At 45.0% G+C, this 27,007-nt stretch overlaps 3 protein-coding genes across 6 annotated transcripts in view; 2 read left to right on the top strand and 1 right to left on the bottom strand.

Annotated features, from left to right (window-relative positions):
* The window catches only part of CNTROB (centrobin, centriole duplication and spindle assembly protein), a 28,950-nt gene extending 16,430 nt beyond the window's left edge, over window positions 1-12,520 (bottom strand). The window contains exons 1-10 of one of the 2 annotated variants that reach the window (XM_027857243.1): window positions 11,683-12,520; window positions 11,237-11,517; window positions 8,675-8,759; window positions 8,419-8,500; window positions 7,847-8,003; window positions 6,488-6,604; window positions 5,904-6,020; window positions 3,281-3,379; window positions 2,387-2,623; window positions 1,914-2,060 (exon numbers count right to left, since the gene is read on the bottom strand). In XM_027857243.1, the coding sequence (XP_027713044.1) occupies window positions 1,914-2,060; window positions 2,387-2,623; window positions 3,281-3,379; window positions 5,904-6,020; window positions 6,488-6,604; window positions 7,847-8,003; window positions 8,419-8,500; window positions 8,675-8,759; window positions 11,237-11,517; window positions 11,683-11,713 (1,353 nt within the window). In that variant the 5' untranslated portion in view covers window positions 11,714-12,520. Of the gene's footprint in view, window positions 1-1,913; window positions 2,061-2,386; window positions 2,624-3,280; window positions 3,380-5,903; window positions 6,021-6,487; window positions 6,605-7,846; window positions 8,004-8,418; window positions 8,528-8,674; window positions 8,760-11,236; window positions 11,518-11,682 lie in introns of both variants that reach the window. The other variant, XM_027857242.1, reaches the window with a different exon arrangement.
* Window positions 12,521-12,813: 293 nt separating this feature from the next.
* TRAPPC1 (trafficking protein particle complex 1) lies at window positions 12,814-18,780 on the top strand. Of its 2 annotated transcripts, none has more exons than XM_027857144.1 (5): window positions 12,814-12,915; window positions 13,106-13,204; window positions 13,561-13,631; window positions 14,163-14,301; window positions 18,387-18,780. In XM_027857144.1, the coding sequence occupies exons 2-5, from the start codon at window positions 13,106-13,108 to the stop codon at window positions 18,513-18,515; spliced, it is 438 nt and encodes a 145-aa protein (XP_027712945.1). In that variant the 5' UTR covers window positions 12,814-12,915; the 3' UTR covers window positions 18,516-18,780. The 2 variants fall into 2 exon arrangements, with proteins under 2 accessions (XP_027712945.1, XP_027712944.1); XM_027857143.1 differs by having other exon boundaries at window positions 12,839-12,947.
* Window positions 18,781-19,131: 351 nt separating this feature from the next.
* Window positions 19,132-26,721, top strand: KCNAB3 (potassium voltage-gated channel subfamily A regulatory beta subunit 3). Of its 2 annotated transcripts, XM_027857109.1 has the most exons (15): window positions 19,132-19,514; window positions 19,679-19,929; window positions 21,603-21,646; window positions 21,740-21,777; window positions 22,128-22,207; window positions 23,165-23,209; window positions 23,315-23,359; window positions 23,910-23,953; window positions 24,224-24,310; window positions 24,642-24,727; window positions 24,922-25,042; window positions 25,233-25,327; window positions 25,474-25,594; window positions 26,393-26,481; window positions 26,601-26,721. In XM_027857109.1, the coding sequence occupies exons 1-15, from the start codon at window positions 19,398-19,400 to the stop codon at window positions 26,676-26,678; spliced, it is 1,341 nt and encodes a 446-aa protein (XP_027712910.1). In that variant the 5' UTR covers window positions 19,132-19,397; the 3' UTR covers window positions 26,679-26,721. The 2 variants fall into 2 exon arrangements, with proteins under 2 accessions (XP_027712910.1, XP_027712911.1); XM_027857110.1 differs by lacking the exon at window positions 23,165-23,209 and having other exon boundaries at window positions 19,430-19,929; window positions 26,393-26,693.
* The last annotated feature ends 286 nt before the right edge of the window (window positions 26,722-27,007 follow it).

Raw genomic sequence — 27,007 nt, 5'->3', positions numbered from 1 at the left:
GCCTCTTTTTGTATCCCCAGCAAATTAGCACAAGGCCTGGCACATAAGAGGTACTTAATAAATATTTAATTGATTAGAAGGGAAGTTGCATGAAATAAGATTGGAAAGGCAGCTAGGAGGCAGACTGTGGAAATTCTTATTAAATACCAAGCTGAGTGTTCATGTTTTTTCTCCAAGACAATGAGAAGCCTTTGAAGGTTACTGAATAGAAGGGTAATATACAGACTTGTGCCTTACAAAGACTATTTTGGCAGTAGTGTGGAGAACAGTTTGGGACTGAAAACACAGGGATTAATTCAAAGGTTATTCAAAGGTCCAGGTAAGAGATCAGAAATATGGTTTTTAAAAAAGAGGCAAGGAGGCAGCCGGATGGCGCAGTGGATAGAGCACTGACCCCGGATTCTGGAGGACCTGAGTTCAAATCCAGCTTCAGACACATAACACTAGCTGTGTGACCCTGGGCAAGTTACTTAACCCCATTGCCTAACCAAAAAAAAAAAAAAAAAAAAAAAAAGGAGATAAGGAGCTAAACTAGGATGGTGACCCTGTAACTTCTCGTCCTAACTTCCTTATTACTGTCTAGGGCACCATCATACTCCCAGTCATACAGGCTCCCAACCTAGAAGTCATTCTCAGCTCCTCACTCTCTCTCATGCCCTCACCTCTATATTCAATCTATTGCCAAGGCCTGTTGATTTTATGTACATAACATCTCTCATATCTGCTTCTTCTCTCCTCTGAAACTGTCACCATTCTGATACAGTTTCTCATTGCTTCACACCTGGATTACTGCAGTAGCTTGTAGGTGGGTCTGCCTGCCCCAAGTCTCTCCTCACTCCAGTCCATCCTCTCTACTCAGCTGTCAGTCACTGACAGTTCTAAAGCACAGGAATATAACACCAACCCCTTTTTGTTTTGTTTTGGTTTTTTTTTTTAGTGAGGCAATCGGGGTTAAGTGACTTGCCCAAGGTCACACAGCTAGTAAGTGTCAAGTGTTTGGTCTGGGGCCAGATTTGAACTCAGGTCCTCCTGACTTCAGGGCCAGTGCTCTATCCACTGTGCCACTGAGCTGCCCCCATATCACCCCCTTTTCAATCAACTCCAGTGGCTCACTATTACCTCCATGATAAAATATAAAATTATGTTTGTCTTTTAAAGCCCTTTATACACTTGGCACCTTCCTACCTTTCCAGGCTTCTTATACTTTACTCCACTCCACTGGCCTCCTGGTGTCATCTTGCTGAGATATTCCATCTCTTGACTGTGCCTTTTCACTGGCTCTCCCCCATGCCTAGAACTCTTTCCCTCGTCAATTCTGCCTCCTGCCCTTCTGGCTTTCTTTAGGTCTCAGCTAAAATTGCTAAAATCCTATCTTCTACAAGAAGCCTTCCATAATCCCCCTTAATGCTAGTGCTTCCTCTCCTTATCTCCAATTTATCCTGTATATATCTTACTCGTAACAAAGTTGGTTGCATACTGTCTCCCTCATTTGATTGGGACTTTCCTAATGCTGCCATCAAGGCTGTTTTTGCCTTTCTCTGTATCCCCAGAGCTTATCACAGTATTTGGCACATAGCAGACACTTAATAAATGCTTTGCTGTTGATATGTATGGAGAAGCAACAGAAGAAAGATGTTTTGGAGGTAGAAATTTTATGATCTGAGAAATGACTGGATGTGAGGGATGAGGGAGAAAGTCTGGACAACTGGCGCAATGGTGTCCTCAAGTGAAATGAGTTTGGAGGAAAAGGAAGGAGTAATGTATACTAGCTCTACCAACACTGGTAATGTGGTAGAAATAAACACTTAGCAACCGAAAATCAGGTCTCTTTTTTGACATTCAAGGATCTTGAACAAACCTTTCTCAACCAGGGAAAAAGTCAATGAATCCCAAAACTTTCCCTGCCCCCTAACCTGCACCAGGCTGGTTTCCAGCTGTACAGCATCTCTTTCTCGCCGTGTTGTGTCCAATTCCTCTTCTAATCTCTGCACATCAGACTGAACAGAGGCCAGGAGCTGCTGAGCCTCTCGGGCTGATTGTAACTCCCGCTGAGAGTTTGCCTAAGGAGAAAGGAAAATTCAAGTACTTTACACTCTCCTCAAAGGCTATTTCTAGCCCAGTCTAACCTCTATACTCTACTCTCCAGTCTAAGCCAAACTACTATGCATCCATACTTCTCCTTAACAACCTGTCCCTCCTGCTAGAACCATGCCCTCTGGGCCTTGTCTTCCACATTCCTTCTCTCATTTGCCACCACCATCCCTAGTAAACTCTATTTCTGTACCTCAGTCTCTTTGCCTTAAGTCTTTCCCCATTGATGCCCAACTTTCTGCTCATTCTCCTGTGTACCCCAGGCTTCATTCCAACACCTCTCGCCTTCCCTCACCTGCTCCCTTTCCAGCTGGATCCGGCCCTCCTCTTGTAGACTCTTACAGCGCTCTTCCAGCTGGCGTTCCCGCAGGGTCCAGGCCTGGTGCTTTTCTTCCAAGGCAGCCTGGAGTGCTTCCAGCTCTCTGTGCTGATTCAGCTGCTCTGTCCGTGCCTCATCCCGCTCCTCCTGCAGAGTCCGGCACCGCTGCTGTTCCCGCTCTAAGCTACGAGCTAAAGCTTGTCGTGCTTCCTTCTATAACCGCAACAGAACACCAGGATAGCCACCAAGGCCCAGTGACAAACCTCATCTCCCATACTTGGGAAATATCTCTTTAAACCTATGTCTTTCCAGCAAGCCAACGGACACCATTCATACATGGCGTAGTGGAGAGAGCACTGAATTTGAGTCCAGACATCTCGGATTTAAGTACCAGCTCTATCCTTTATTAACTATATAACCTTTTAGGGAAACTGTGGCTCACAGAAGTTATTTGTAAAATGGAGATAATAACACTTAACACTATCCACATCATAGGACTGTTGTGAGGAAAATGATTTCTAAACATTTCTATTTCTAAACATAAAAATGTGTTATTATTATTACAAATCACAAGGTATAAGTCAAATAAATCTCAGCAGGCAATGATAGAGAGATCTAAGGTTGGAATTCTGGCTGAACATTCCTTACCACTAAAACTGGGCTACTGTCATCAAGACAAGTCCTTTAGTACAATATGTAGCAAGTTCCACACTTAGCTCCTAGCATATATTAGTAATCACCTCATTCTCTCTACCCAAACACTTGATTCACATCTCAACTCTTCAGTCAGAACCCAGAAGCAGGACGCTAGCTCCTTGCACACCAGGAGTCAGAGTCCCAAGATAAGTGAAATCAGTCTGGCTCTCTCACCATCGTCTCCTGCTCCTGTTGCTGTTGGGTGGCCCCTTCCCGCTCCCTACTCAGGGCGTCCTTGGTCTGCTTTAGACTCTGTTCTAGGCGAGCTATGGTCTAAAGGCAGGGAAGAAGGAAGAGAGGATAGAATTCAGGGAGAATGAGGACCCAAGTCCTAATAATATCCCTACCAGAATACACAAAATATACATACTTCAAACTAAAGTTAGCTCTTAGCGATCTAAGGGCTGATTGGGCAGGGGCATCCAACTTTCCCCAAATATGGTACTAAATCTTATTTTTTTTTTTAATGCCAAATGGGGTAGAGGGAGAGGCTAGAGGGACAATGGTACTAATTTTGGGGGTGGAGTGGCAGACCTACCAAGTGAAGCTTCAAGATCATGTTCAATGGTCAAAGAATGGGAAGTTTTCCAAAGAATTACAAACCGACAAAAACAATTTAAATAAATGCTCCAAATCATTAATAAACAAAAATTACAACAACTCTAAGATCTGACTTCAAATTGCCCATCAAATTGGAAAAGATGATAAAAAGACATAAAGTCAATATTGGATAGGCACATCAATGGACTGTTTGTGGAGTTGTAAATCAATCTAACTGATCTGGATAACTTTGGAATTATGCAAAAAAAGTGATTAAGTTTTTTTATAATCTTTGACCCAGTAATCCCAATCCTGGGCATGTTCCTTAAGATAAACAATCTCATTGTCATATAACTATATATATATATATATATATATATATATATAGCAGGACTTTTTCATAGTAGCATAAAGCTGGAAACAAAGTGAGTGCCCATCAGCTAAAGAAGGACCGAAAAAATTGTGGCATGTGAATGTAGTAAAAGATTATGATGATCATGAAGAATTTAAAAAAGCAAGGGAAGATTTGTACGAGCTAATGCAGTGAAGAAAGCAGAATAAAGGGAACAATGTGCATAATGACACTAAAGAAAACAACACTAAAAAGCAGCTCAACTCAGATTACATTGAACAACCAATACTGAATACAGAGAGATGACAGGACTTTTTTGAGGTTGGATTCATGGAACACAAAGGATGCTGCATGCTGATAAATGAGGTCTCTGTGTTGGGTGGTTTTGCTTAACTGTTTATTTCTGTTATGGGGTGAGGAGAGTGTAATATCAGGATATAGCTGACTGTGGTGTAAAACACAAAAGGCATCAGTTTTATTGTTCAAAAGATCATGTTCAACCTCACAATCTCCTCTCTCTTAACCCTTTTTGTGTCATGGATCCCTTTAGCAATCTGGTGAAGCCTAGACTGAAGGTACCCTATTCTGGATTCCTTCTCAGAATGTTTGATTTCCATTGTCATCTTATGCATTTTAAAACATTATATTCAAAGAGTTTATCAAAATATTTTTTAAAAAACAGTTCAAAAATTGCAGGTTAAGAACCCAAATCTAGAAGAAATTAAAGCTGTCTATAGTCATATGAAAAAATGCTCCTAAATCACTACTGATTAGAGAAATGCAAATCAAAATAACTCTGAAGTATCATATCACACCTATCAGATTGGCCAACATAACAAAACAGGAAAATGATAAATGTTGGAGAAGATGTGGTAAAATGGAACATTAATGCATTGTTGGTAGAGTTGTGAACTGATCCAACCATTCTGGAGAGCAATTTGGAACTATACCCAAAGGGCTATGAAAATATGCATACCCTTTGACCCAGCAATAGTACTTCTAGGGCTGTATCCCAAAGAGATCACAAAAATGGGAAAAGGACTCACATGTACAAAAATATTTATAGCAGCTCTTTCTGTGTTGGCAAGGAATTGGAAACTGAGGGGATGCCCTTCAACTGGGAAACGGCTGAATAAGTAGTAGTATATGAATGTAATGGAATACTATTGTGCTATAAGAAATGATGAGCAGGCAGACGCCAGAAGAACCTGAAAACACCTGTATGGACTGATGCTGAGTGAAGCAGCAGAACCAGGAGAACACTGTACACAGTAACAGCCATATGGTGGGATAAATTTGATAGATTTAGCTCTTCTCAGCAATCAAAAATCTTATGATGGAAAGTGCTATCTACATCCAGAGAAAGAACTATGAGTTTGAATGCAGATCGAAGCATGCTATATGCTCTCTTTTTTATTGTTTTGTTTTGTTTCTTCTTTCTTGGGATTCCTCCTATTGGTTCTAACTCTTCTTTACAACATGACTCATGTGAAAATATGTTTAATAGGAATGTATATGTAGAGCCTATATCAGATTCCATACCAATCTGGTATGGGAGGCAGGGAGGGAGGCGAAGAAAATTTAAAACTCAAAAGTTTATGGAAGTGATTGTTGATAACTCAAAATAATTTTTTTTTGTTTTTTTGTTTTTAGGCAATTGGGGTTAAGTGACTTGCCCAGGGTCACACAGCTAGTAAGTATCAAGTGTTTGGTCTGAGGCCGGATTTGAACTCAGGTCCTCCTGACTTCAGGGCCGGTGCTCTATCCACAAAATAAATTTATTAAAAAAAAAAAAAAGGAAGAACCTAAATCTAGTGTCATGTTTCTTATAACTAAAGTTCCACCTTCCCCTAATCCCTTCTACCTTATGGAAGCTGCCTTGTCTTCTGATCCCTAGGTATGTACCTCTTGCTGTTGGCTTCGAGTAAGCTCAACAGCCTTTTGCTCCTCTTGCAGCCCCCGAAGTACTTCTGTCCGCTCAGCCTCATGTCGGTTCCAGCCCTCTACCACTCGGGCCAAGGTCTAGATAGGATAGGGGAGGAGGAGGAAGGGAAGGTTTGGTGAGATCCTATACAATCTTTTAGTTGCGTCTCTGTCTTCTCACTGGATTGGTGGCCACCTCCATCTCCTAGCATATGTATGAGAATAAACAAACAGTCAGAAAACCTGTGTCTATGATTCTCTCATTTTCTATAACATGACTAATATGAAAATGTTTTGCATGACTGCACATAATATAACCTACATCAAAGTGCTTGCCTTCTCAGTAAGAAGGAAGGGAGAGAATTTGGAACACAAAATTTTAAAAAATGAGTGTTAAAAATTGTTTTTACATGTAATTGGGGAAAAAATTAAAATACTAAATAAATATAATTCTCTCATTCATTGTTCCACAATTCCACTATGGCTAAATCCAATCCCTTGTTTCCCTGTTCGTTTGGACAGGTGATACTGTACTCTGGGCCCAGCTTCCCTTGTTCCCCTGGCACCTTGTCCAGTTGCTCAATCATAAGATCCTTCTTTCGGTCTGCAGCCACAGCTACAGCTAACTGCTGCTGCAGTTCTAACACACGGGTCTGTAGATTCTGGATGTGACGCTCACAGTGCTAAGGGGAAAAAAAAGCAAGGTGCCCATCAATTGGGGAATGGCTGAACAAGTTGTGGTAAATGAATGTAATGGAATACTATTGTGCTACAAGAAATGATGAATAGGCTGACTTTAGAAAAACCTGGAAAGACTTGTATGGTCTGATGCTGAGTGAAGGGAGCAGAACCAGGAGAACGTTGTACACAGTAACAGCCACCTTGTTCAATGACTAATATTGATAGACTTAGACCTTCTTAGCAGTGCAAGGATCTAAGACATCTCCAAAGGCCTCATGATGGAAAATGCTACACACATCCCAAGAAAGAACTACAGAGTTTGAATGCAGATCGAAACATACTATTTGCTATTTTTTTATCTTCTGTTGTGTTTTGTTTCTTCTTTCTGGTGATTCCTCCTATGGGTTCTAATTCTTACTTACAACATCCCTAATGTGAAAACGTTTAATAGGAATGTATATGTGTAGCCTATATACATATATAGATTGCACGCCGTCTTGGGGAGGGAGATGGGGAGAAAGAGGGAGAAAAATTTAAAATTCAAAAACTTATGGAAGTGATTGCTGATAATTCAAAATAAATTAATTTAGAAAAAAAAGAAAAAAGCAAGAAATAGCATTTTTTTTTTTTACCTAGTACTACCACAGCCTTCTGGTAGAGAAAAATGAAGGCCTCAAAACAGTTTGTTTAGGTCCCAAGTAGTGCAGTTTGGGCTAAAAGAGGGACAACTGGTGACCATGGAGCAAGAATCTGAGTCACAAAAGGGAAAGCTGGTTGAGGACTGAGCTTCAAATATCTCCCTAACATGTTCTTCTCAGCCTTAAGTGCAACCCTTCTCTTCAGTTTCTTCTTTTCCCCAGCTCCCTGGGAAAGGGTCTTGAAGACCTAAGGAGTAACAAAGATGGGAAGCAACTCCCACCTAAGAAGCCTACTGTACACACCAGCTGAACATGGCAGGTGTTAAGGAAGATTCCCTACACCTTCCCTCCATCGAGGAGATTAGGGCTTGTGGACAATTAGGTCCCTAGAAGGGAATGAATGAAGGGCAATGTTTACTTTATTTTCATGCCCCTTCTCCCTCTCCAATACAACTTGTGTAGAGGACGTAAGACAGGGAACATCAAGTAGTTTATAGTTTACTCCTTCAGGTCCAGGACTTATGTAATTGGTCTCACACGATTGATTCTTTTCACTCCCCTGGGAATGATTCAACTACACTTTCTTCCTTCAGTTCCTCAACTTACCCTACGTCGAGTGTGTTCTGTGTCCAAGGCTTCTCTCAGTCCCTGCAGATCAGGAAAGTATTGTGGAGTTCCAGGCCGGATACTAGTATATCGAGGGAACAACTCCTCCAGGGCTGGAGCTGAGCTGGGTAGAGACAGCTCTTGGAGGGGCCGGGTACTGAGCAAATCACAGAAACTTAGAGCTAGAAAGGACCTTAGATTAGATCAGATTAATCCAATTCCCTCCCTTAACTGATGAAGAAATTGAAGCTCATAGAGGTGAAGAAACATACCCAAAGTCCCTTAACTAATTAATGGTAGATTGAGCCAAGAGTCCAACTCTCATGATCCATAGTCCAGTGCCCTTTCCACTATACCTTGCTATACCATTAAAATGCTATACCATGATATGCAGAGAAGTTAACAGTACGGGGAGGAAAATTCTGAGCAAAGACATGAGAGAAGTTGGGAACATGAATGCCTGCGTTCCAAAACAAAGCAGAGGTTACAGAGGAAAGGACAGATAGTTTAAGAATTTAAATCCCATAGCAGAGGTCACCTATATGACTCACAAGGGTATAAGGATAACTCACTTTAGTAGGGTGGCTGTGCTATCACTGTCAAAAGAGTCCTCTTCTCGCCTCTCTGGAACAGTACCTGGAACAAGATTATCCCCTGCAAGCAGCCAGAGGAATCGAAGGGCTAGGGGTAAGGTATGGACAAAGGCAGGGGCCATTTCAAGATGAAAGGTAACAAATAGTCTTTTCTACCTCACCTTCCCTTCCATGCTCTTCCAGCCCTCCTGGCTACATACCCCTTCCACGGCCCCAAGGGAGCAGGCTCACTTACGAGGAGCAGTGTCCCGAGAAGCTTGGAGCATGCTTTGGAGGTGACCCCGTACACTTTCCATCTCCAAGATATGCTGAGAGCCTCCCTGAAGGACAGAGACCCAGAGCCTAGTTAATCCTGCACTCTGCTTCCTATCAAGGAAGATATTATTATCTTCCCTTTTCCCCACCCCACCCCCAACTCTAGGACCTAGGTACTTCAGTGTCCCCCAAACAAGTATAAATGAAGCGATCCCATTGAGAGCCGCTAGCTTTTTCTCTCTAAGAAGTAACAACCTTCTTGATGATATGTTCAATTAGAATACCATGTTTTGGGATTAACTCACTAGGTTCAAAATTCAAAATGCTGATGTTAAATCTTGTTACTCTGCTACTATCCTTAAACTCCTGGTCACATCTTGTGACCAGGCATTTTACCCCCATGTCTCTATTTCCCAGTGGAGATATGGTTCTAGATCTTCCTAGGATCTAGGTTCCCAGCACATCCCCATCCCTTCCCAAAAGCATTATTTGTGTAACACGTTGGGGGGAATCTTCCAATGTGCCAAACTCAATATTATCCTGGTCCTTTCTCCCTCTCACAAATAACAGTTACTAGTAACAAGTGTGACTGGTTCCATACTATAATGTGGCTCAATGAATAAAGGGGCTTTACTTAGAATCAGGAAGAACCGAATTTGAATTCTGCCTCAGACTTCTACTAGCTTGTAACCCTGGGTAAGTCACCTTTCTCAGCCTGTTTCCTCATCTATAAAATGGGGTTGATAATAATAGCACCTACCTCCCATGGTGGTTATAACAATTAAATGAGATAATTTATGAAGAATTAGAATAAAAAAATGAATAATTTATTGCAAACCTTAAAATTAAATTAAATTAAAATTAAACCTTGAAAATTAAATAATTAAAAAATTAAAAAATATATCAGTCATGTCTGACTCTTCATGACCCCATTTGGAGTTTTCTTGGCAAAGATACCACAGTAGTTTGTCATCACCTTCTCCAGTTCATTTTACATATGAGGAAACCGAGGCAAACAGGGTTAAATGACTTGTTCAGGGTCACACAACTAGTAAGTATCCAATGCCAAATTTGAACTCATGTCTTCCTGACTCCAGACTTGGTACTCCATGCCACCTCAAAGTGGCACTCCTCAAAGTACTATATTTATATATATGCCACCGAGCTCCTCAAAGTACTATATGTATATATATATATGTAGCACTTATGCTAGGTATTATTGCAATGGAAGCTTCCAAGGTATTAAATTCTAAGGTTACCTCAACTCTCAACTACTAAATCTACATTTTCTCGGTCTACAAATTACATAATCTCTTTACAATTTTTGTCAGTGTTGACTACCTTCTTCTTCTATTCCTTTGGCGTCTGTGATGGTTCACTTCTTTCAATGAATAATCATGTAGTTCCTGCCTTTTATCCTGGGCTCTCCTCTCTCCCATGATCTCATTAGTTCCCAAGGGTTAAATTATTTCTGGGAGGATGACTCTCAAGTCTATATATCTAGCCCTAATCTCTACCCTGAATTCCAAGTCCCAAATTGCTAAGTGCCTGCTGAACATTTCCACCTGAATTTCCCACTAAACCTCAAACTCAGTATGTCCAAAGTGGAATTCTCTTTCCCCCTAAAACCACTCCTTTAGACTTCCCTATTTCTTTTAGGGACAATACCATCCTTCCAGTCATGCAGGTTTGTAGGTTTTGAGCCAGCAACGATTCCTTCTCCCTCACCTCCCACATCCACTCAGCTGCTAGAATACTGATTCTATCTTCACACCTTCCCCCTCATACACAGTAATATATCCTACTACATACCATCAGGCCTAAGATGTCATTGTTCATGGCTTTCTAATTCTGTTTCTGATTCCAATTATCTGCCCTCTCCAAGCCTAACTCCACAAAACTGCCAAAATAATCTTCCTAAAGCCCATATCTAAACATGTCACTCCTCTGCTCAAAATTATTCAACATCTTCCTGATGCCTCTAGGATAAAATGTAAACTCTTTGAGCTACCATTTAAAATCTTCCACAATCTGTCTCCAATCTGACCTATTTCATATTAATTTCTGTTGACAAATTCCCCTGTTCAAGCCAAACTGGATTACTAGATGTTCATCAAACCTAGCATTTTATTGTCTATATTCACATTTTCATATAGGCTGTCACTCATACCTGGAATTCACCCCCCTCCTTACTACTTCTTGTTAGAATTCTTATTTTCTCCAACTCCTATACGAATCTTTCTTGATTCCTGGCCTCCACCCAAATTTGCTTATCCATGCGCATGTTAAAATGTAAGACAAGGGAGTATTTCATTTTTGTCCAGCACCATGCCTTCCTCAGAGTAAGTTCTTTTTTTTTTTTTTTAGTGAGGCAATCAGGGTTAAGTGACTTGCCCAGGGTCACACAGCTAAAGAGTAGGTTCTTAATAAAAATTTGTTGAATTAAAACAAGCAATCCAAATTCAACCCTTTACAAAACCTATGTTGTTTCTATATTCATCCAATGACCTGATTATCCATCACCCCAAGTGCCCAGACCCACCTTTCTCTGTGAACTGGTCTCCACCCCAGTTGACAGGCTTCGGCTCAGCTCTCGGGCAAGGCCCTCAAGTTCTTCTGGAGGGGGTGTTGAGTTGGAGGCCAGGTACAAACTGTTCCTGGCAGTGGCTTCTGCCTTTCGGCTTTGCCGCAAGGAAGCATAAAGCTGAGAGGTCACCTCTGCGAATGTTCCTTGGCTCCGCCCAGGGGGACCTGCTGCATCACTCAGGAGGTCCTCTGACCGGAGGGGTGAGTTGGGGCTTGGACCTTGAGCTGCCATGGACGCTAGAGGGGAAGAGAGCTAAAGGCAGTGGGGAACAAGAAGTCTCTTGGCTCCATTCAAAATGGGCCCAGGAGAAAAAGAAAACAGCATAGGAAAAGGGCTTGCTGAGATGGGGTCCAGGAAGGAGTAGCAGAGGGAAATCTCCCCAAAACAGATTGGGCTCATACCCAGAGGGTCAGCTTGTTGAGACATCTCCATAGGCTTAAATCACTGCTGCTTCCATTGGCCCTGAGTGCATGCACTAGGATGTCTCCCTCTGGATTGGGACTCTAATCCAAGAATACTTCGTTGTTCCAAGTCACCATGGCTCCCAGACCAAGCCTGTCGGATTTTCCTGATGCTAGAGGCCACAGAATGAGGCAAGAAATTTCTCTTTTACAGCTCTTGAGAGTAAAGGCAGTAGGCAAAGTGAGGGAAGCTTACCTGTTTCAGGGTTGGGGGAGGGGTAGGAGGAAGAGGAAAATGGGGAGAAGGAGGAAGGTGATAGCTGGAGTTACCCTGCAGTTCCTCCTGCCCAACAGTGGTAGCAGGAAGATCAGCCTACTTTGCAGCAGATGCCCCACTTTAGGTCTAAGCATCCCTAGAGGGGTAGAGAGGCAAACCATCCCAAATATGGCTCGGCTTCCTTCAGACTCCTACCTGATTAATGTCCTGGAGGGTCAAATCCCTAATGGGCCCTGTGTCGTCCCCAGAGAGAACCAAGGCTCCTGAACATACCCTCCAGTCCTTCCTGGGAAGAATTTCATCACCTGGCTTCTCAGGGCCATCCATCTCCTCAGCCAACACCAGTGGGGAGGCCCTTCCCTAGCTGCCCTTGGCCGCCATCCTCCCCTAGTTCTGGAGCCCAGGCCACCCCCCAGCTTCGCTTTCCCCTCCGCTAGGACCCTTGCATCCTTAACCAGGCTAACATAGGAAAGACGTGGGGGGGGGCTCCGCTCCCTCCGCAGACCCCCCCCTCCTCTGGAGGTGGGTGATCCTTTTCCCTTCCCCCTCCAAGAACAGTTGGATGCCACCTGCCCGTTTTCCCGGCCTCCCGCCCGCGCACCACCGCATCCATCCGCCCCGGCAGGAGTCCACCAGCACGCGAGGCCCAAGTCGCTCGTTTGAACTAGGACTGCTCAAAGAGCCCGGGAAAGGGGCAGGCCGAGGGGCGTGGACTTGAATGGGGTTGGAGGAGCTGGGAGGGGGCAGCGTACGCCTTTCCAGCGCCACAGAGGATTGGCTGTGGGGGAGCAAGCAGAGGACGCTAGGTGTGGCGGGCCTAGGAGAGGCGGAGCCATTCGGAGGGGGCGGCATTGTCTCACGCGTCACTGCGCGTCTCCGTGAAAGCGGAGTTGGGGCGCAGCAGGAACCGGAAGTGGTGGGTGACAGAGGACTCTACCCCCCGCCGCGGTTCTCAGGTACGCACGCGCACAGCTGGGGTGTATTTCTGGTGAGTCTTGAGAGCGGTGTTCTGGAATCGGCTTGGGGAGGGAGCAGAATGGGTGCCGGGGAAGTGGGGAGATCCCAGGTTGGAAGGAAGAGTCTTGAGGCGGGAGCGGGAAGTGGGTGCTCCCCGGACTAACTCGGAACCCCCACCCCGCCCCACAGATGACTGTCCACAACCTGTACTTGTTTGACCGAGATGGGGTGTGCCTGCACTACAGCGAGTGGCACCGCAAGAAGCAGGCAGGGATCCCCAAGGAGGAGGTGACACGCACGATCGGGGAGGGAGGGAATGCTGCACCACAGCATGCTCCACTGGACCCTTGCCCTGGCTCCCAGCACTTCCCTATCCCTTCCCACTCTGGGCATGGTGGCCTGGTGAAAAGAACCCTGGGTTTAACTCACTGTTCCGACCTTGGCCAAGTCATTTCTCCCATTCCTTGCCTCAGTGTCCTTTTATGAGATAATTTAATTGTCCTGGGCCTCAGCTCCCTTCTCCGTAATATGGGCATAATACAGTCCCCTCCCCACCCTCCACCCTTGCAGCGATGTGGTGAGGAAAGCACTTTATAAGTATGCATAAATGTGAAATGTTTGTTGTTATTCCCTGCTACTGTCAGGAGTACAAGCTGATGTATGGAATGCTCTTCTCCATCCGATCTTTTGTCAGCAAGATGTCACCTGTGGACATGTATCCTAAGGGTGGGAATGGGGTTTGGGCTTCTTGGACCTACAGAGAAAAGGACCTTGGAGAGGAAGTTGGCTGACCATAAGGTTTTGAGATAATATGATCCGGGAATGGGGATAGGACTTAGTGGATGGAACCAAATGGAAAAAAAGTGTTAGAGCTGGGAGAGAAAGGGTATAGGATTCTAAAGCCCTTCACTAGGACAAGTAGTATTTTTTTTTTTTTTGGATGAGTGTAGCAAGAATCAAGGATGGGAGAGAAAGTAAGATATTTCTACCCAATTTTCCAAAGTTCTTGCAAAAGTGGATATTTTTTGGAAGAAGATTTGGATTCAAGTCCTGCCTCAGACATGTTATAGCTTTGTGACCATGAGGAAGTTTCTTAATCTCTTAGTACCCAGGCATCTCTCTAAGATAATGAATTACAGGCTAATTACAGATTTTCATAAATGGAAGGAGTTTCTACATGACATGTACCTATAGCAATAAAATCATAGGTCCAGAGTAAATATATTCCTTAACATCCATTCTGCAGGAAAGATGGATTCTTGGCCTTCCAGACAAGCCGCTACAAGCTGCATTACTATGAGACACCCACTGGGGTCAAGGTTGTAATGAATACAGACCTGGGTGTAGGACCTATTCGGGATGTCCTACACCATATCTACAGCGGGGTCAGTCTTCTCTCCCTCCTTCCTCTGTCAGCATCTCTAAGGTCCCTTATACTGTTCTGGACTTAGCTCAAGATTCTCCAGAATCTCAAGATTCTGTTGGTTCTCTGTGGCATAAACATCCGAAAAAATGATCAAACAACAGAACATTTATTAAGCATCTACCATGTGCCAGGAACTGTGCACACACAAGTACAAAGACAAAAATGAAATGGTCCTTGCCTTCAAAGAGCTTACAATGTATCTAGAGAAAGATCTCCAGCAAGTTAGGCAGATCATCTATAAAGGATATGTAAAGGAGACATTGGGTAAGCATAGCACAGAATTAGAAAGCATAGGATTTCTATGGGATAGAATTGTAAGCTTGAACCAGTGGAAGGAATCCCCACATCACTGAGACCCCCAAGTGCTAGAATACGCTGAAATACTGAAGTATGACAGGGTTTGGTCATAACATGCTTCGAAATTATGAGATTTCATTGGGATGGGTACTTACTCCCTCTACAAATTGTCACATGTCCACACTTTAGTAGATGTTTTTTCATGAACTGCTACAGCCAAAGAGAGTTATCATTTGGTAGCTAAACCACTCCAAAATTAGTGAGGTTTGTCCTCAGATCTCAGGCATATAGTCCAGACTGCTACTCAAAACCTTTCCAATTTGGTAGGACCTAGGAGAGTGTGTGTTCTACTGGCATGACTTCCAGAAATGAGGCCTCAGAGTAGGACTTTAGTGGAGGTTGATCATAATATATTATTGACATAATTGCAAAATGTTGGTCGAGGTTGGTTGAAAGTTGCTGATTGATTGAAAACAAGGACTGTTTCAATTTTTGTCTTTGTACCATATACAGTTCCTGGCCTAATGCTTTGTTGATTGATTGTTTTTCCATGTTGTTGGTACCAGATAGCATTTATGCTGTCCGTATATTATTCCTATCCCTGACTGACCTACATTATTCCTATCCCTATATGACCAGTCCATTTCCCATTCCAATCCATCAATCAACAAGTATTTATTAAGTGCCAGATACTGCACTAGCTGTTGGGTATATAAATGTAATAGTGAGAGTTTCTGTACTTTTACATTATACTAGGTGGATATAACCCATTTACAGATAAGGATATAAGGGACATAATTACTTTTACAAAGTAAATATACACTGAGTGGTAGGGGCAGGAATGGGAGTTCCAAGATGTGGGAATGAGGAAAGGCACTCCAGGAACAGGGGAACAGCCTGTCCAAAGGCATGGAGGCGAAGGATATACTATTGTATACAGGGAGTAGCAAGCAGGTGTTTGACTAGAACATAGAGTGTGTGAGTGAGAGTAATATATATGTAATCAGCCAGGAAAGAGAGGCTGGAGTCAGATTGTAAAGGGCTAAACAGGGGAGTCTGTATTTAGCTTTAAGGTAGTGTGGAGCCACTCAAGCTTCTGGAGCAGAGGACGTCTGGTATGATCAGACTTTAGGAATATCATTTTGGCAGCTGTGTAGAGAATGAATTAGAAATTAGAAGATGTTGAGGTGGGAATAGCAAGGCTTGGCAACTAATTGGATATGGATGGGGTAAATGAGACTGAAGAATTGAAGGTTACTGTTGGGTGGTAAACTTGGGTGGTTGGAACATTGGTGATACCTTCCACAGAAACTGGGATGTGAAGAGGAAGGGTGCATTTAGGTGGAAAGATAATGAATTGTTTCAGACATTTTGAATTTGAAATGCCTGTATGACATCTAGCTAAAGATGCCCAGCAGGCAGTTGTATTCCAGACTTCTTTATTGCTAAATCCTTTGGCTTTTTTTTTTCAGTCCTCATTTGTCTTGATCCCTGCAGTATTTGATTCTGCTAACCACTCATTCATTCTAGATACTTTTCCCCCCTAGTATTCATGACACTGTCCTATTGTGGTTCCTTTCCTGCCTGTTGGACCAATGTTTCTTGGTTTCCTCTGCAGTGTTATCATCCATATCCTGCTTCCTATGCGTGGGTATGCTCCAGTGCTCTAACCTGAGCTCTCTTCTCACTACGCTTTTGTTGGTCATGTCAGCTCCCTATCAACTATTATCTCTTTACTCCAAAAATCTATATATTCAGCTTTCATCCCTCTCTGAGTTCCAGGCTTACGTTACTAGTTGCCTACTGGACATTTCCACCTGGATGTTCCATGAGCATTTAAACTCAATATGAATAAAACAATTCTTTATCTTTCCCCCTAAACCTCCTCCTAACTTCCATATTTCTGTTGAGAAAATTACCATTCTTACAGTCACCTGGAACCTTGCAATCTAGACGGCATTCTTTATTCCCATAGACATCTGAAACCCACCATGCCCAACCAAAACAGGTTGGAGGTTACAGTGAGGACAGATAATGGGGTTAGGAGAACACATTGCCTTATAACATCTCTTGTGCCGTTTTTTGCATATAGGTCATCATTTGAAGTACTGCAGCCTGTATGCAAAACCCTATGATGTTGCATGCAGGTCTCAATGATATGAGCTAGTACTTGACCCCTAACATCAATTCCTGAGATAGTCTATTTACCTTCAGTCAACAAGCATTTATTAGGCACCTACTATGTGCCAAGGGGCAGCTAAGTGGATAGAGTCAGGGGCCTAGAGTCAGGAAGACTCATCTTCCTGAGTTCAAATCTGGCCTTAGATATTACTAGCTGGGTGACCCTGGGCAAGTCACTTAACCCTTTTTGCCTCAGGTTTCTTTCTGTAAAATGAGCTGCAGAAGAAAATGGCAAACCAATTCAGTATCATTGCCAAGAAAATCCCAAATGGGGTCATGAAGAGTTGGACACGACTGAACAATAACATGTACCAAGCACTGTGCAAAGTGCTGGGAATACAGATATAAATGTGAAAACAGTCTTTACAAAATAGTCTGCCCTTCAGGAGACCACATGTTCATACATGTGTAAGTAGATACAGAATATTTGCAAAGTAAATGCAAGGTAATTTCAGTGAAGGAGTCCTAGCATCTGGGGTGGGATGGGGGAATTAGGAAAGGTCTGATGTAGGAAAAATTCCCTTGAGCAGAGGTGATGAGGCAGTGTATACCATGCTTGGGGGACAGCCTGTGCAAAGGGGGATGAGAGATGCAATGTTATGAGAAATAGCCTAGAGTGGCCAGACAGCAGAGCTCGTGAAGTGAAGTAATGTGGAATCAATCTGGAAAGATAGATCAAAACCAGAATGTGAATTCCAAAAAGTTTGGTCAGACCTGTGTGGAGGATAGATTGGAGAGGAGAGAGATACAAGATTGTTGCTCAGTTGAGGCTGGATCTGAACTCGGGTCTCCCTGACTACAGGCCTGGCACTGTATTTACTGGGACACCCAGCTGCTCTGATAGGAGATAAGGAGGCCAATTAAGAACCTAACAGAATAGTCAGGACTTGAGAGGTGAGGACGACCTGGACTACAGCTATGTAAGTCGAGAGAAGATAAGGCATTGAAGAGATATTATGGAAGTTGGAATGGGTAAGACATCAACTAATTGGATGTGAGGACTTGGGATAGTGAAGAGTGGAGGATGTCTTCAAAGTTATGAAATAACTTCATTCATATGGTACTAATGATAATATCTGTATTGGAGTCAGTGGTTCCCCAAGTCTCCCCACAATCTCTCAGAACCCATTGTTCGCCTCTAGCACACATACTTTCTCCAAGTTCTCAGGGTCTCCAACTTTATTGTATTTGAACCTGAGTTCAAATCCTCCCTCAAACATTTACTGTCTCTGACCCTGGGCAAGTCATGTAAAGCCTCAGTTTCCTCATCTATAAAATGAGGATAATAATAGTACCTACATTCCCAGGAATGTTGCGGAATCAAATGAGATAATATTTGTAAAGTGCTTTCCAAACCTTAAAGTTCTTTATAAATGCTAGCTAGTATGGGGAGTGATATTTCACTTCGTACCCCCACGATTTGGGGAGAGGTGAAGGTTGAGAAGGAGAAGAGAAAAAGAGCATCTAGAAAGAATGGGGATTTAAGGGAGAAAGAACCTTAGCCTTTTCCTTCCCTCCCTGTCCCCCCTGACTTGTCTCTCCACCCCCTCCTCTCTTCTTCTATAGCTGTACGTGGAGTTGGTGGTGAAGAATCCACTGTGCCCACTGGGTCAAACTGTACAAAGTGAACTTTTTCGCAGTCGGCTTGATGCCTACGTTCGATCGCTGCCCTTCTTCTCTGCCCGGGCTGGCTGAGAACAGCATTCCTCTAGAACTACATCTGTATTCATTCTGCATCTCCCTGTTTGCTTTGGTCACCCGAAGAGCCTTCCAGTCCTCCCCAGCGCTGTTCCAAAGTGTCTACTTGAGGAAACCCAGGGCTGAATTCCCCTCCAGACTCTTCCAGCTCCAGTTGTCCTTTGCTTCTGATGCTGTGATCCCACCTAGTCAATGCGTACCTCCCTCCAGTCCCCTTGCAGCTGTATTGAGCATGGACAATAAAGCTTTCACCTGTCTGATGGCCCTGGGAGCGTCTTTGCTAAAGGGAGGGTGTTTTGGGAGGCTAGAAGGGAGAGGTGGAAGTTCTGGAGCCAGTACCAGACACGGGTCTTGGGTGGGTGGCTGGTAGAAGAGACTCCTCGGTCCTCAAAAGGAGGAAGGACGGTGCCTCCTTTTTCCATCTGCACTGAGGAGGCCGGGTCATGCAGATACAGCTTCTACTGCCCCCTGTCCGTAGCCTGGGAAGGTGGAGCTTGTGCAGACTGGGGGGGGTGGAGCTTGTGTTCAGACTGGAGAGGTGGAGATAAAGCTATGCAGATGAGGGGTGGGGGATATGCAGATGACCTAAGAGCAGCTGCAGGCTGGAAGCAGAACACCCTCAGGTTGCGGTTTGGGCTGCTGCGGCTACACCTCTCCCCTCCTTCCCCTCCTCCCTCCCTGGGGTTCCTTATCCTCCGAGGACCTCCTGGGAGGCTTGGAACCCCAACCTCTAACCCCTCCTCTAGCTCCTGTGCCAGTTCTCCAGCACCCCAAAAGAATTCCCCCCACTTCTAGCGCATCCCCACTCGTCTCCCCATCCCCGGAACCCGCTTCCACCAGCCTAACTCCTGGGCCCCTCCTGTTCTCATTCTGCCCTCCATGTTCCCCTCCCTGGGTCTGCTCCAGCCACCACTCCGTCTCCGGTCCGCCTGGCCTCCTCACCTCGTCCCCCAGTCTTCGCAGAACATTGAATCTAGAGGACCTTCGCCTCCTTTGGTTTGCCCCCACCCCGACTTGCCCTAACCCCCAGCTACGTCCTGTCATACCTCCAGCCCCTCTTTCTCCCACCTCGTCCCTAGTCCTTCCTTCCTACCCTCTTCTCGGAATCATCCCGATTCCTCAAGGATCCCGTTTTCCTTCCCTCCTGAGCCGGGATGCAGGTGTCCATCGCTTGCACTGAGCAAAACCTCCGCAGCAGGAGCAGTGAGGACCGTCTCTGTGGACCCCGACCTGTCCCTGGGGGCGGGAATGGCAGTGGAGTGACCAGCATTCACGGGAATCCTTCTGGGGGAGGGGGACCTGGCCCCAAGGTCCGGGCTGTGTCAGTCGCACGACCCCTGGGTCCTGCAGCTATGACCCCCTCTGGGCCCCTACGAGAGAGCACCGGCCGCGGCACCAGCATGAAGTACAGGTACCGGAGGAGGGGGCCAGAATAGCCTCTCTTTAGCCGTGTCCCTACCCTTCCCTCGCTTCGGCGACCCCTCCTCATGCCTCCCAAGTGTCCTACATTCATTATTCTAGACTCCTCAGATTTCACCAACAACATCCCAATTCCTTACTTATATCTGTCTCCATCTCTTTTTCACATTCCCTCTCCTTGGCTGTCTCTTGTTCTCCGTCTCCACCTCCTGACTCTCTTTTGAGAATCAGAGTAAGTGGTTAGGGTTCACTGTGTTCTGTCTTGTAGCTTCCCTCCCATCCCTAAAGTATTCTGAGGTTGGCCTCAGGGGGTGTTTATAGTCCCCTCCTGCTACTTAGGGAATGTCTTCTGAGTCTGCTCCCTGTCTCCCCTACCCCCGTTGCTTTCCAGCCACTGTATATCTAGAATTGGCAGTGGGGCTCACTAAGCTCCTGGTTGTCAATAAAGCAATAATGGATTTGACCCGCTTTCACCAACAGTTCCCACCCTCCTGACTCCAACTTCAGGGTCCTCTACTTTTTTCAGGCAGATGAAATGACCCTAGCCAAGGGAAAAAAACTTTGGGTCCCAAGGGGATTTGCAGAACTGTGGGGAGAGCAAAGGGGACTTTGGAAGAAGTAGCAGGGAGGGATTGATATTATATATAAGGTACAGTAAGGAGCCCACAACCCCACCCCATAGCATGGAGCTCTTCCCCTTCCCCTCCCCCCTCCACTGCAGAAGAAATTGATGGGATTTTTTGGTAAACAGCAGTGTTCTGATATTGCAAAAGGGACTGTACCCTATCCTATGGTGGGGTAGTGAGGCTATTCATCTGAAAGGGTTTTGTCACCTAAGAAACCACATATCTCACCCCATCCTGTCCCCCACTCCCATCCTTTCACATTCCGAGACCTAAGTTATTCTGAAACTTTTGGGGTAGGGGGGAGAGGGTTCAGATGGGTCTGGGAAGGAGTTTCACTAGCCAATAGGAATAGGGGGGTGGAGAACCATGAGGAGAGGGGCTGGGCTTCCTTGTTCCCTGTTCCCTTTGTAGTACCAGTCTAGATGATTTAATAAAGATTCCTTCTGATAGACAACCATCTGCCTAAAGGATTGAAGGGAATTAATCATTTGTCAACTTTATATCCCCCTATTTTCACAAGCATTTGGGGATTGATAGGGATGGGGAAGATCTCAGTGGTCTCTTCTTTATTTTCCACCAACCAAAACCCCAATTTGCTGTTTAATCTTCTGGAGATAACTCACTCTTCTAGGGCCATCTTCTTACCCCTTCCCCTTCCAAATTAACTGTCCTTTTATCCTTCCCAAACCCAAGAAACTGTGACAACCTAACACTAACCATGTCCTATACAGGGAAATCCATGGATATGACTGTGAGAAGAGATAGGAGTCAAGAGAAATCAGGCAGCAGATTTTAATGATAGCAGGGAAAACAGAAATTGCGCAGCAGGCCCCAGAGGAAAGTTAGTTAATTCATTCAACAAATATTTGAGTGTCTACAGCCTGTGCTTCCCTCTGGGTTGAGTTTGCCTGGGCTTTTGTATGAAGGGAGGGTAAGAACACATTCAAGGAGGCAAAGAACTAGAGAACTTCTCATTATTTAGATTTCCAAGGGGAACTGAAGGTGAAAATCCTTCTACTGACTTTTCTTTACCCCACAGGAATTTGGGAAAGTCTGGTCTTCGAGTATCCTGTCTTGGCCTTGGTGAGTCTAATGGGAAATGAAAGGATGAGGAGGCTGTTAAGGGTCAAGACTTGTCTCTCACAGCCCCCATGTCCCTGGATTTTCTTTCTGCAGGTACCTGGGTCACATTTGGGTCTCAGATCTCAGATGAGGTATAAATGTCTCTGACCCCAAAAGATAGATGGGAATGATGGGAAGGATGTAGAGAATAGAGGGATAAGGGTGGAGGAAATAGAGAGATGGGGAACTAGGGGGATTGTGGAATGGTGGGCTAGAGAAAGGAGTATGATGGATATGGGAAATAGGACATGGGAAACAAGGGTGGGGATTAGTGGAACTGAAGTTAGGAAAAGAGGAATGTGGAAAAGATACAGGGGGCAGGAATGGGATGGTAGTATTATGTTTGAAGACCCACAACACTTAGAAGTCTCTTGGGATTTGGAGGGCTGAGGGTGGTAAGAAAACCACTGGAAAGGTAGTCTTAATTCTATTTACCCCATAGACTGCAGAGAATCTGATGACTGTGGCTTATGAGCATGGAGTGAATCTGTTTGACACAGCTGAAGTGTATGCAGCAGGAAAGTATGAACCAGGGAAAAGGGGAAGGGTATGAGTTCAATTAGTGGGGAAAATATTGGGAGTGGAGAGGAAAAAAGAGGGTCTCTCATCTTTGCTTCAGATAATCCCTGGTTTCAGTGAACATTTGCCTTTCCCATTATGTTGGGTCTTTGAAGGGACTTAGAGAAATATGGATGTTGAAACCCCAACAGTATTTCTTCTTTAACTCTTAAGGGGAGAATGAACAGGATACGTAGGCAAAATAAAATAAAAACAATACATATTTATTGAGCACCAACTCTGTGAGGGCAACAAAGAGGCATCATGGGGGCTACAAAGAAATATATCCCTGCCCTCAAGAAGTTTACAATCCTATTGGAGAGGCAAGACTGAAAATGTAGTTAACAAACAAGATTTATAAACTTTTAACACCAGCAACAGAAGGAATGTTACAAGGCAATATATTTCTAAATGACTATGAAGGCAATAATTTATGTGTGGTATAGTAAACAGAAACCTGGTCTTGTGAGAGGACCTAGGTTCAAGACACTTGCTTAACTGTGTGACCGTTGTCAAAGCATTTAACCACCAAATCTGTTTCCTCATTCAAAAAATAGGGATAATACTTGCACTACCTACCTTGTAGGGCTGTTGTGGAAAAAAAAAAGACTTGTACACCTTTAAGTGCCACATAAATGTAAGTTGTATATCATTGTTAAGTTCAAAAGCATTTCAAACTGAGATGGTCAAAGAACGCAAAGGAAGTGGAATTTGAAAAAAAAAATAACTATTTCTATTCCTACCAGACTACAGAGCTACAACTCCCTGGCCCAACTTCTCTGTTCTTTTCAATGTAATATAGGGCCCAGGGACTGATGGATGCTATTCATGCTCTGCTAGAACAGGAACTAGAAAGAAGTTGTGGGGGGCTATCATTAGAGGGGAGAGCCCCCTGCTCCCTTATTATTTCCCCTTTTCTAGGGCAGAACGAACACTGGGCAATATCCTTAAGAGCAAGGGTTGGAGGTGAGGCTGTTGGGGTACAAGGGAGGGGATGTTTGGGTGGGGAGGGGAGTCCACAATGACCTTGTTCCTGCTGACCCCACCCCCACTTCCCTTTTTTTTTTTAAGGAGATCCAGCTATATCATCACTACCAAAATCTTTTGGGGAGGACAGTGAGTATCTCCTTTCCCCCATAGCCTCCACTAGGGATGACAGTTTGGAGTGGGTACATGATAGCTGTCCAAATATTTGAAAAGCTGTTATGTAGAAAACTTATTCTGTTTATTGTTGGGGTGGGGGCAGGGAGAGGAGCAATGGGTAAAAGTTGCAGAGAGGCACATTTAAGCTCAATGTCAGGAATACCTTAATAATAAGAACTGTTCAAAATGAACTGCCTGAGGAGATAGTGGGTTTTCCTCCACTTGAGATTTTCAAGCAAAGGCATTTGAGATGTAATCTACTGAAGGCAGTGGACTGTTTGATTTTTGTCTCCACAGCCCTAGCACCTAGCACAGTGCTTGGCACATAGTAGGTGCTTAATGTTTGTTGACTGATTAAGCATTGTAAAAAAGATTCTTGGACTCTGAAGTCCTTTCCAAGGGAAGATCCTCATACCTATAACTCCAGCTGAGCCCTTAATCAAGAGATGTGGGGATCCACTGGGTTATAATTATTACCATCTATCTTCAGCATCATCCAGTGTAAACTCAACTTTTCTCACAGGGCAGAGACTGAAAGAGGCTTGAGCCGAAAACACATCATTGAGGGTGAGGGACTAGGAATGGGGAGTGGGGAGGATCAAAGGATGTTGTGGGGGGCTGGGGAGGGAATCAAGAGAATGCAGGAAAGCAAACCAGAGGAGTTGGAGGCTTCAGGGTCCCAGGATTATAGGGCAGCAAATTACGAAGCTAGGCTGGGGGGAGAGTATGAGATCTGAATAGGTGAACTTCAAGAAGCAGAAAATCAGGGACCTAGAACTTAGGGGGCCATATTTGAGGAAACTGAGGTCACTTTATCTTCTTTCCCCCCTCCCCCAGGCTTGTGGGGCTCCTTGGAACGGCTTCAACTGGGATATGTAGACATAGTCTTCGCCAATCGATCGGACCCCAACAGTCCCATGGAGGGTGAAAATAACCCTAAGGATGCCCAATCTTTGAGATGCTCATAAATCTGGGGATCACCTCCCCAACATTGACCCCAGGGTTTTCCAACTTCAGGGACCTCAGGGTGCTCCCAGGTTTCCCACCTCCCCTATCAGGGATTCCAGAAGAGAGTAGGGGAAGGGGATTTGGGGCAGGGAGTGGAGGGGACTGGGCAGAACTTCAATCTCACTTAGAGATATCTGGGTTCTTGGAGGGATATCACTATAGGGAAGAGGGTTCATCCATCTGGGAGACTGGATGCCTGAATCCCAGGGGTCTAACTGTCAGGATTTCATTACCCTTACACATCCAGAAATTGTCCGGGCCATGACCTTTGTAATTAACCAGGGACTAGCACTGTACTGGGGGACATCACGATGGGGAGCTGCAGAAATCATGGTACGTGACACTATACTATACATTTCCTTAAATATATTATACTATACACTATACATTTCCTTAACAACACTATAATCTCTAATCCTCAGAATACATGCTTACCAAGTAAATGGGTTGGAGGGGGAGAGGTGAAGAGCTGAAAGGTAATGGGGTGGGGTATTCTGATGCTTACTTCCTCCAAACACCTAATCCAGGAGGCCTACTCAGTGGCCCGACAATTCAACCTGATTCCCCCTGCATGTGAACAAGCTGAGTACCACCTGTTTCAGAGGGATAAGGTGGAGACACAGCTGCCTGAGCTCTACCACAAGATAGGTTAGAGACTACTTTCCCTACCCTGCCTGACATCTTCTCTAGCCTCAGCCTCCCTAGCCCTTCTCCCTCACATATGCCATCTCTTTCTTCATATACTCTTCTCTAGATTCCTTCCTTCTGCTCACCATTAAAATTGGCCCTCATCCTTTCCTTATTCCTTTCCCATAGTCTTCTCTCCTCCTGCTCTCAGGTGTTGGTTCAGTGATCTGGTCCCCTTTGGCCTGTGGTGTCATTACTACCAAGCATGAAGGAAGAATCCCAGAAACCTACAGGGGGACCATCAAGGTAAGAGAGTGTTAGGACTTAGAAACCTGTGCACCTGAAGAGAGCAAGGACTGGGGATATTCAGCTGTTCTGAACTATTTGGGAAGGAAAAAGATGGAGTCTGTTAGTTATTCTCACCCCACCCCCCACCTCCCTTTCTCTTCCAGGGTTACCAATGGCTCAAGGACAAGATACAGAATGAAGATGGCAAGAAGCAACAGGCCAAGGTCATGGACCTGCTCCCCATTGCTAACCAACTAGGTTGCACAGTAGCTCAGCTTTCTATAGGTGAGGAGGCTCTCCTCCTACAAACCCTTAAACCCTTACCCTAAAATAGACTTGCCCATGTCAGATATTTTCCTCATGCAATTCTCAAATTCAGAGCTGACAGGGGAGAGGAAAAAAACAAACAAACAAACAGAAAAAAAAAACCCATATCCTCCCTGCCTTCAAAGAGTTTATCATAATTTATCACCGGATTTTATTTAGTTTGGGATGGGGTAAAAAAGGAAACATGAAAATATATGTAATTATAATGTATAAATTTAAATAGCACTTTAAGATTTTAAAATAGTTTTATTTAAATGATGTCATTTGGTTCTTACAAGAAATGCTCCATCTACTTTCCATTTTGGTCAAGCTGGATTTCATTCTTTTAGGGAACTTCTGGTGTGGAAACTCTCTCCACCTATGCAGATGGGCACCTGGTCTGTAAAGTTTTAATTGTAGTGAGTTGCATGAGACGCTGAGAAGCAGGATTTTAACCCAAGTCTTCCTAACTCTAAGGCTAACTAGCATCGTATTAGCTACACCAGACTCCTTCTCAACTGTACTAGTTTATGTAGTTTGGGGGAGAGGGGGAACCAAACTTGTGATTTCTGGTGTGAGGGATTTGCAGCTAGGAAACCCCGCCTTTTAACCTATACACACTTGTCAGTGATCTGAAATTTAATCTTAGAGAACTGCCTACGATAACTTAAGTATATCATAAAAAGTTCACGTGCCCAAGAGAAGGCTCCATTGATGGGGGATCTCTAGGCCCTCTCTCAGGCTGTCTTCCCCCTGCCCCTCTTCTTTCCATCCCAGCCTGGTGTCTCCGCAGTGAGGCTGTCAGCTCCGTCCTGCTGGAGGCGTCCAACACGGAACAGCTGATGGAAAACCTGGGCGCGCTGCAGGTGAGGGGGCGGGCCGCGTCGCGCGCTCCCCGGTCTCAGCTCTTCCCTCGGGGTCGAGACTCACTCCCTCCTCCTGATTCTCCCGGGCCTGACTCCCGGCGCCTTCCCTTCCTTCCCAGGTGCTGAGCCAGCTGACGCCCCAGAAGGTGCTGGAGATCGACGGGCTCCTGGGAAACAAACCTCACTCCAAAAAGTAGTCCCTCCCGCCAGGCGCAGGCGCCGCCGCCACCTTCCCAGCCAGCACCGCCCTCTGCCCCACCCCGCGCCCGCGCCCCCGGCAGCGCCAGCAGCAGCAGAACCGGCCTCCTCCAGCTCTCGCGGAAGCCAGGCGGCCCCGAACGCCAACTAACGCTTCCCAAGCTGCGGCGGGAGGCCCCCGATGATCCTACCCACCAAGGAGTACTGGCTAACGCATGATCTTATAAACCATATCCTGCCGCAGCATGGCTGGGGACGGAAAGTAGTTCGCCTCCCTACCGTCCTGCCCAGTCCTTGGCTGTCTCTTCCCGGCGTATAGCTTCTCCCG

Source organism: Vombatus ursinus, unplaced genomic scaffold (genome assembly GCF_900497805.2).
Source record: "Vombatus ursinus unplaced genomic scaffold, bare-nosed wombat genome assembly UNPS02011916.1, whole genome shotgun sequence".
In the NCBI taxonomy this organism is placed as follows: Eukaryota; Metazoa; Chordata; class Mammalia; order Diprotodontia; family Vombatidae; genus Vombatus; species Vombatus ursinus.
This window is presented reverse-complemented; position numbering and strand designations above follow the sequence as displayed.

Excerpts from the sequence above, each read along its gene's own strand:
- KCNAB3 (XM_027857109.1), top strand. The coding sequence starts at position 19,398 with ATGTTCCCCTCCCTGGGTCTGCTCCAGCCACCACTCCGTCTCCGGTCC. Across the intron at positions 21,778-22,127 it reads GGTCTCAGATCTCAGATGAG|ACTGCAGAGAATCTGATGAC; the intron begins GTATAAATGTCT and ends TTTACCCCATAG. Across the intron at positions 23,360-23,909 it reads AAAATCTTTTGGGGAGGACA|GGCAGAGACTGAAAGAGGCT; the intron begins GTGAGTATCTCC and ends CTTTTCTCACAG.
- TRAPPC1 (XM_027857144.1), top strand. The coding sequence starts at position 13,106 with ATGACTGTCCACAACCTGTACTTGTTTGACCGAGATGGGGTGTGCCTG. Across the intron at positions 13,632-14,162 it reads AAGATGTCACCTGTGGACAT|GAAAGATGGATTCTTGGCCT; the intron begins GTATCCTAAGGG and ends TCCATTCTGCAG. Across the intron at positions 14,302-18,386 it reads TACACCATATCTACAGCGGG|CTGTACGTGGAGTTGGTGGT; the intron begins GTCAGTCTTCTC and ends CTTCTTCTATAG.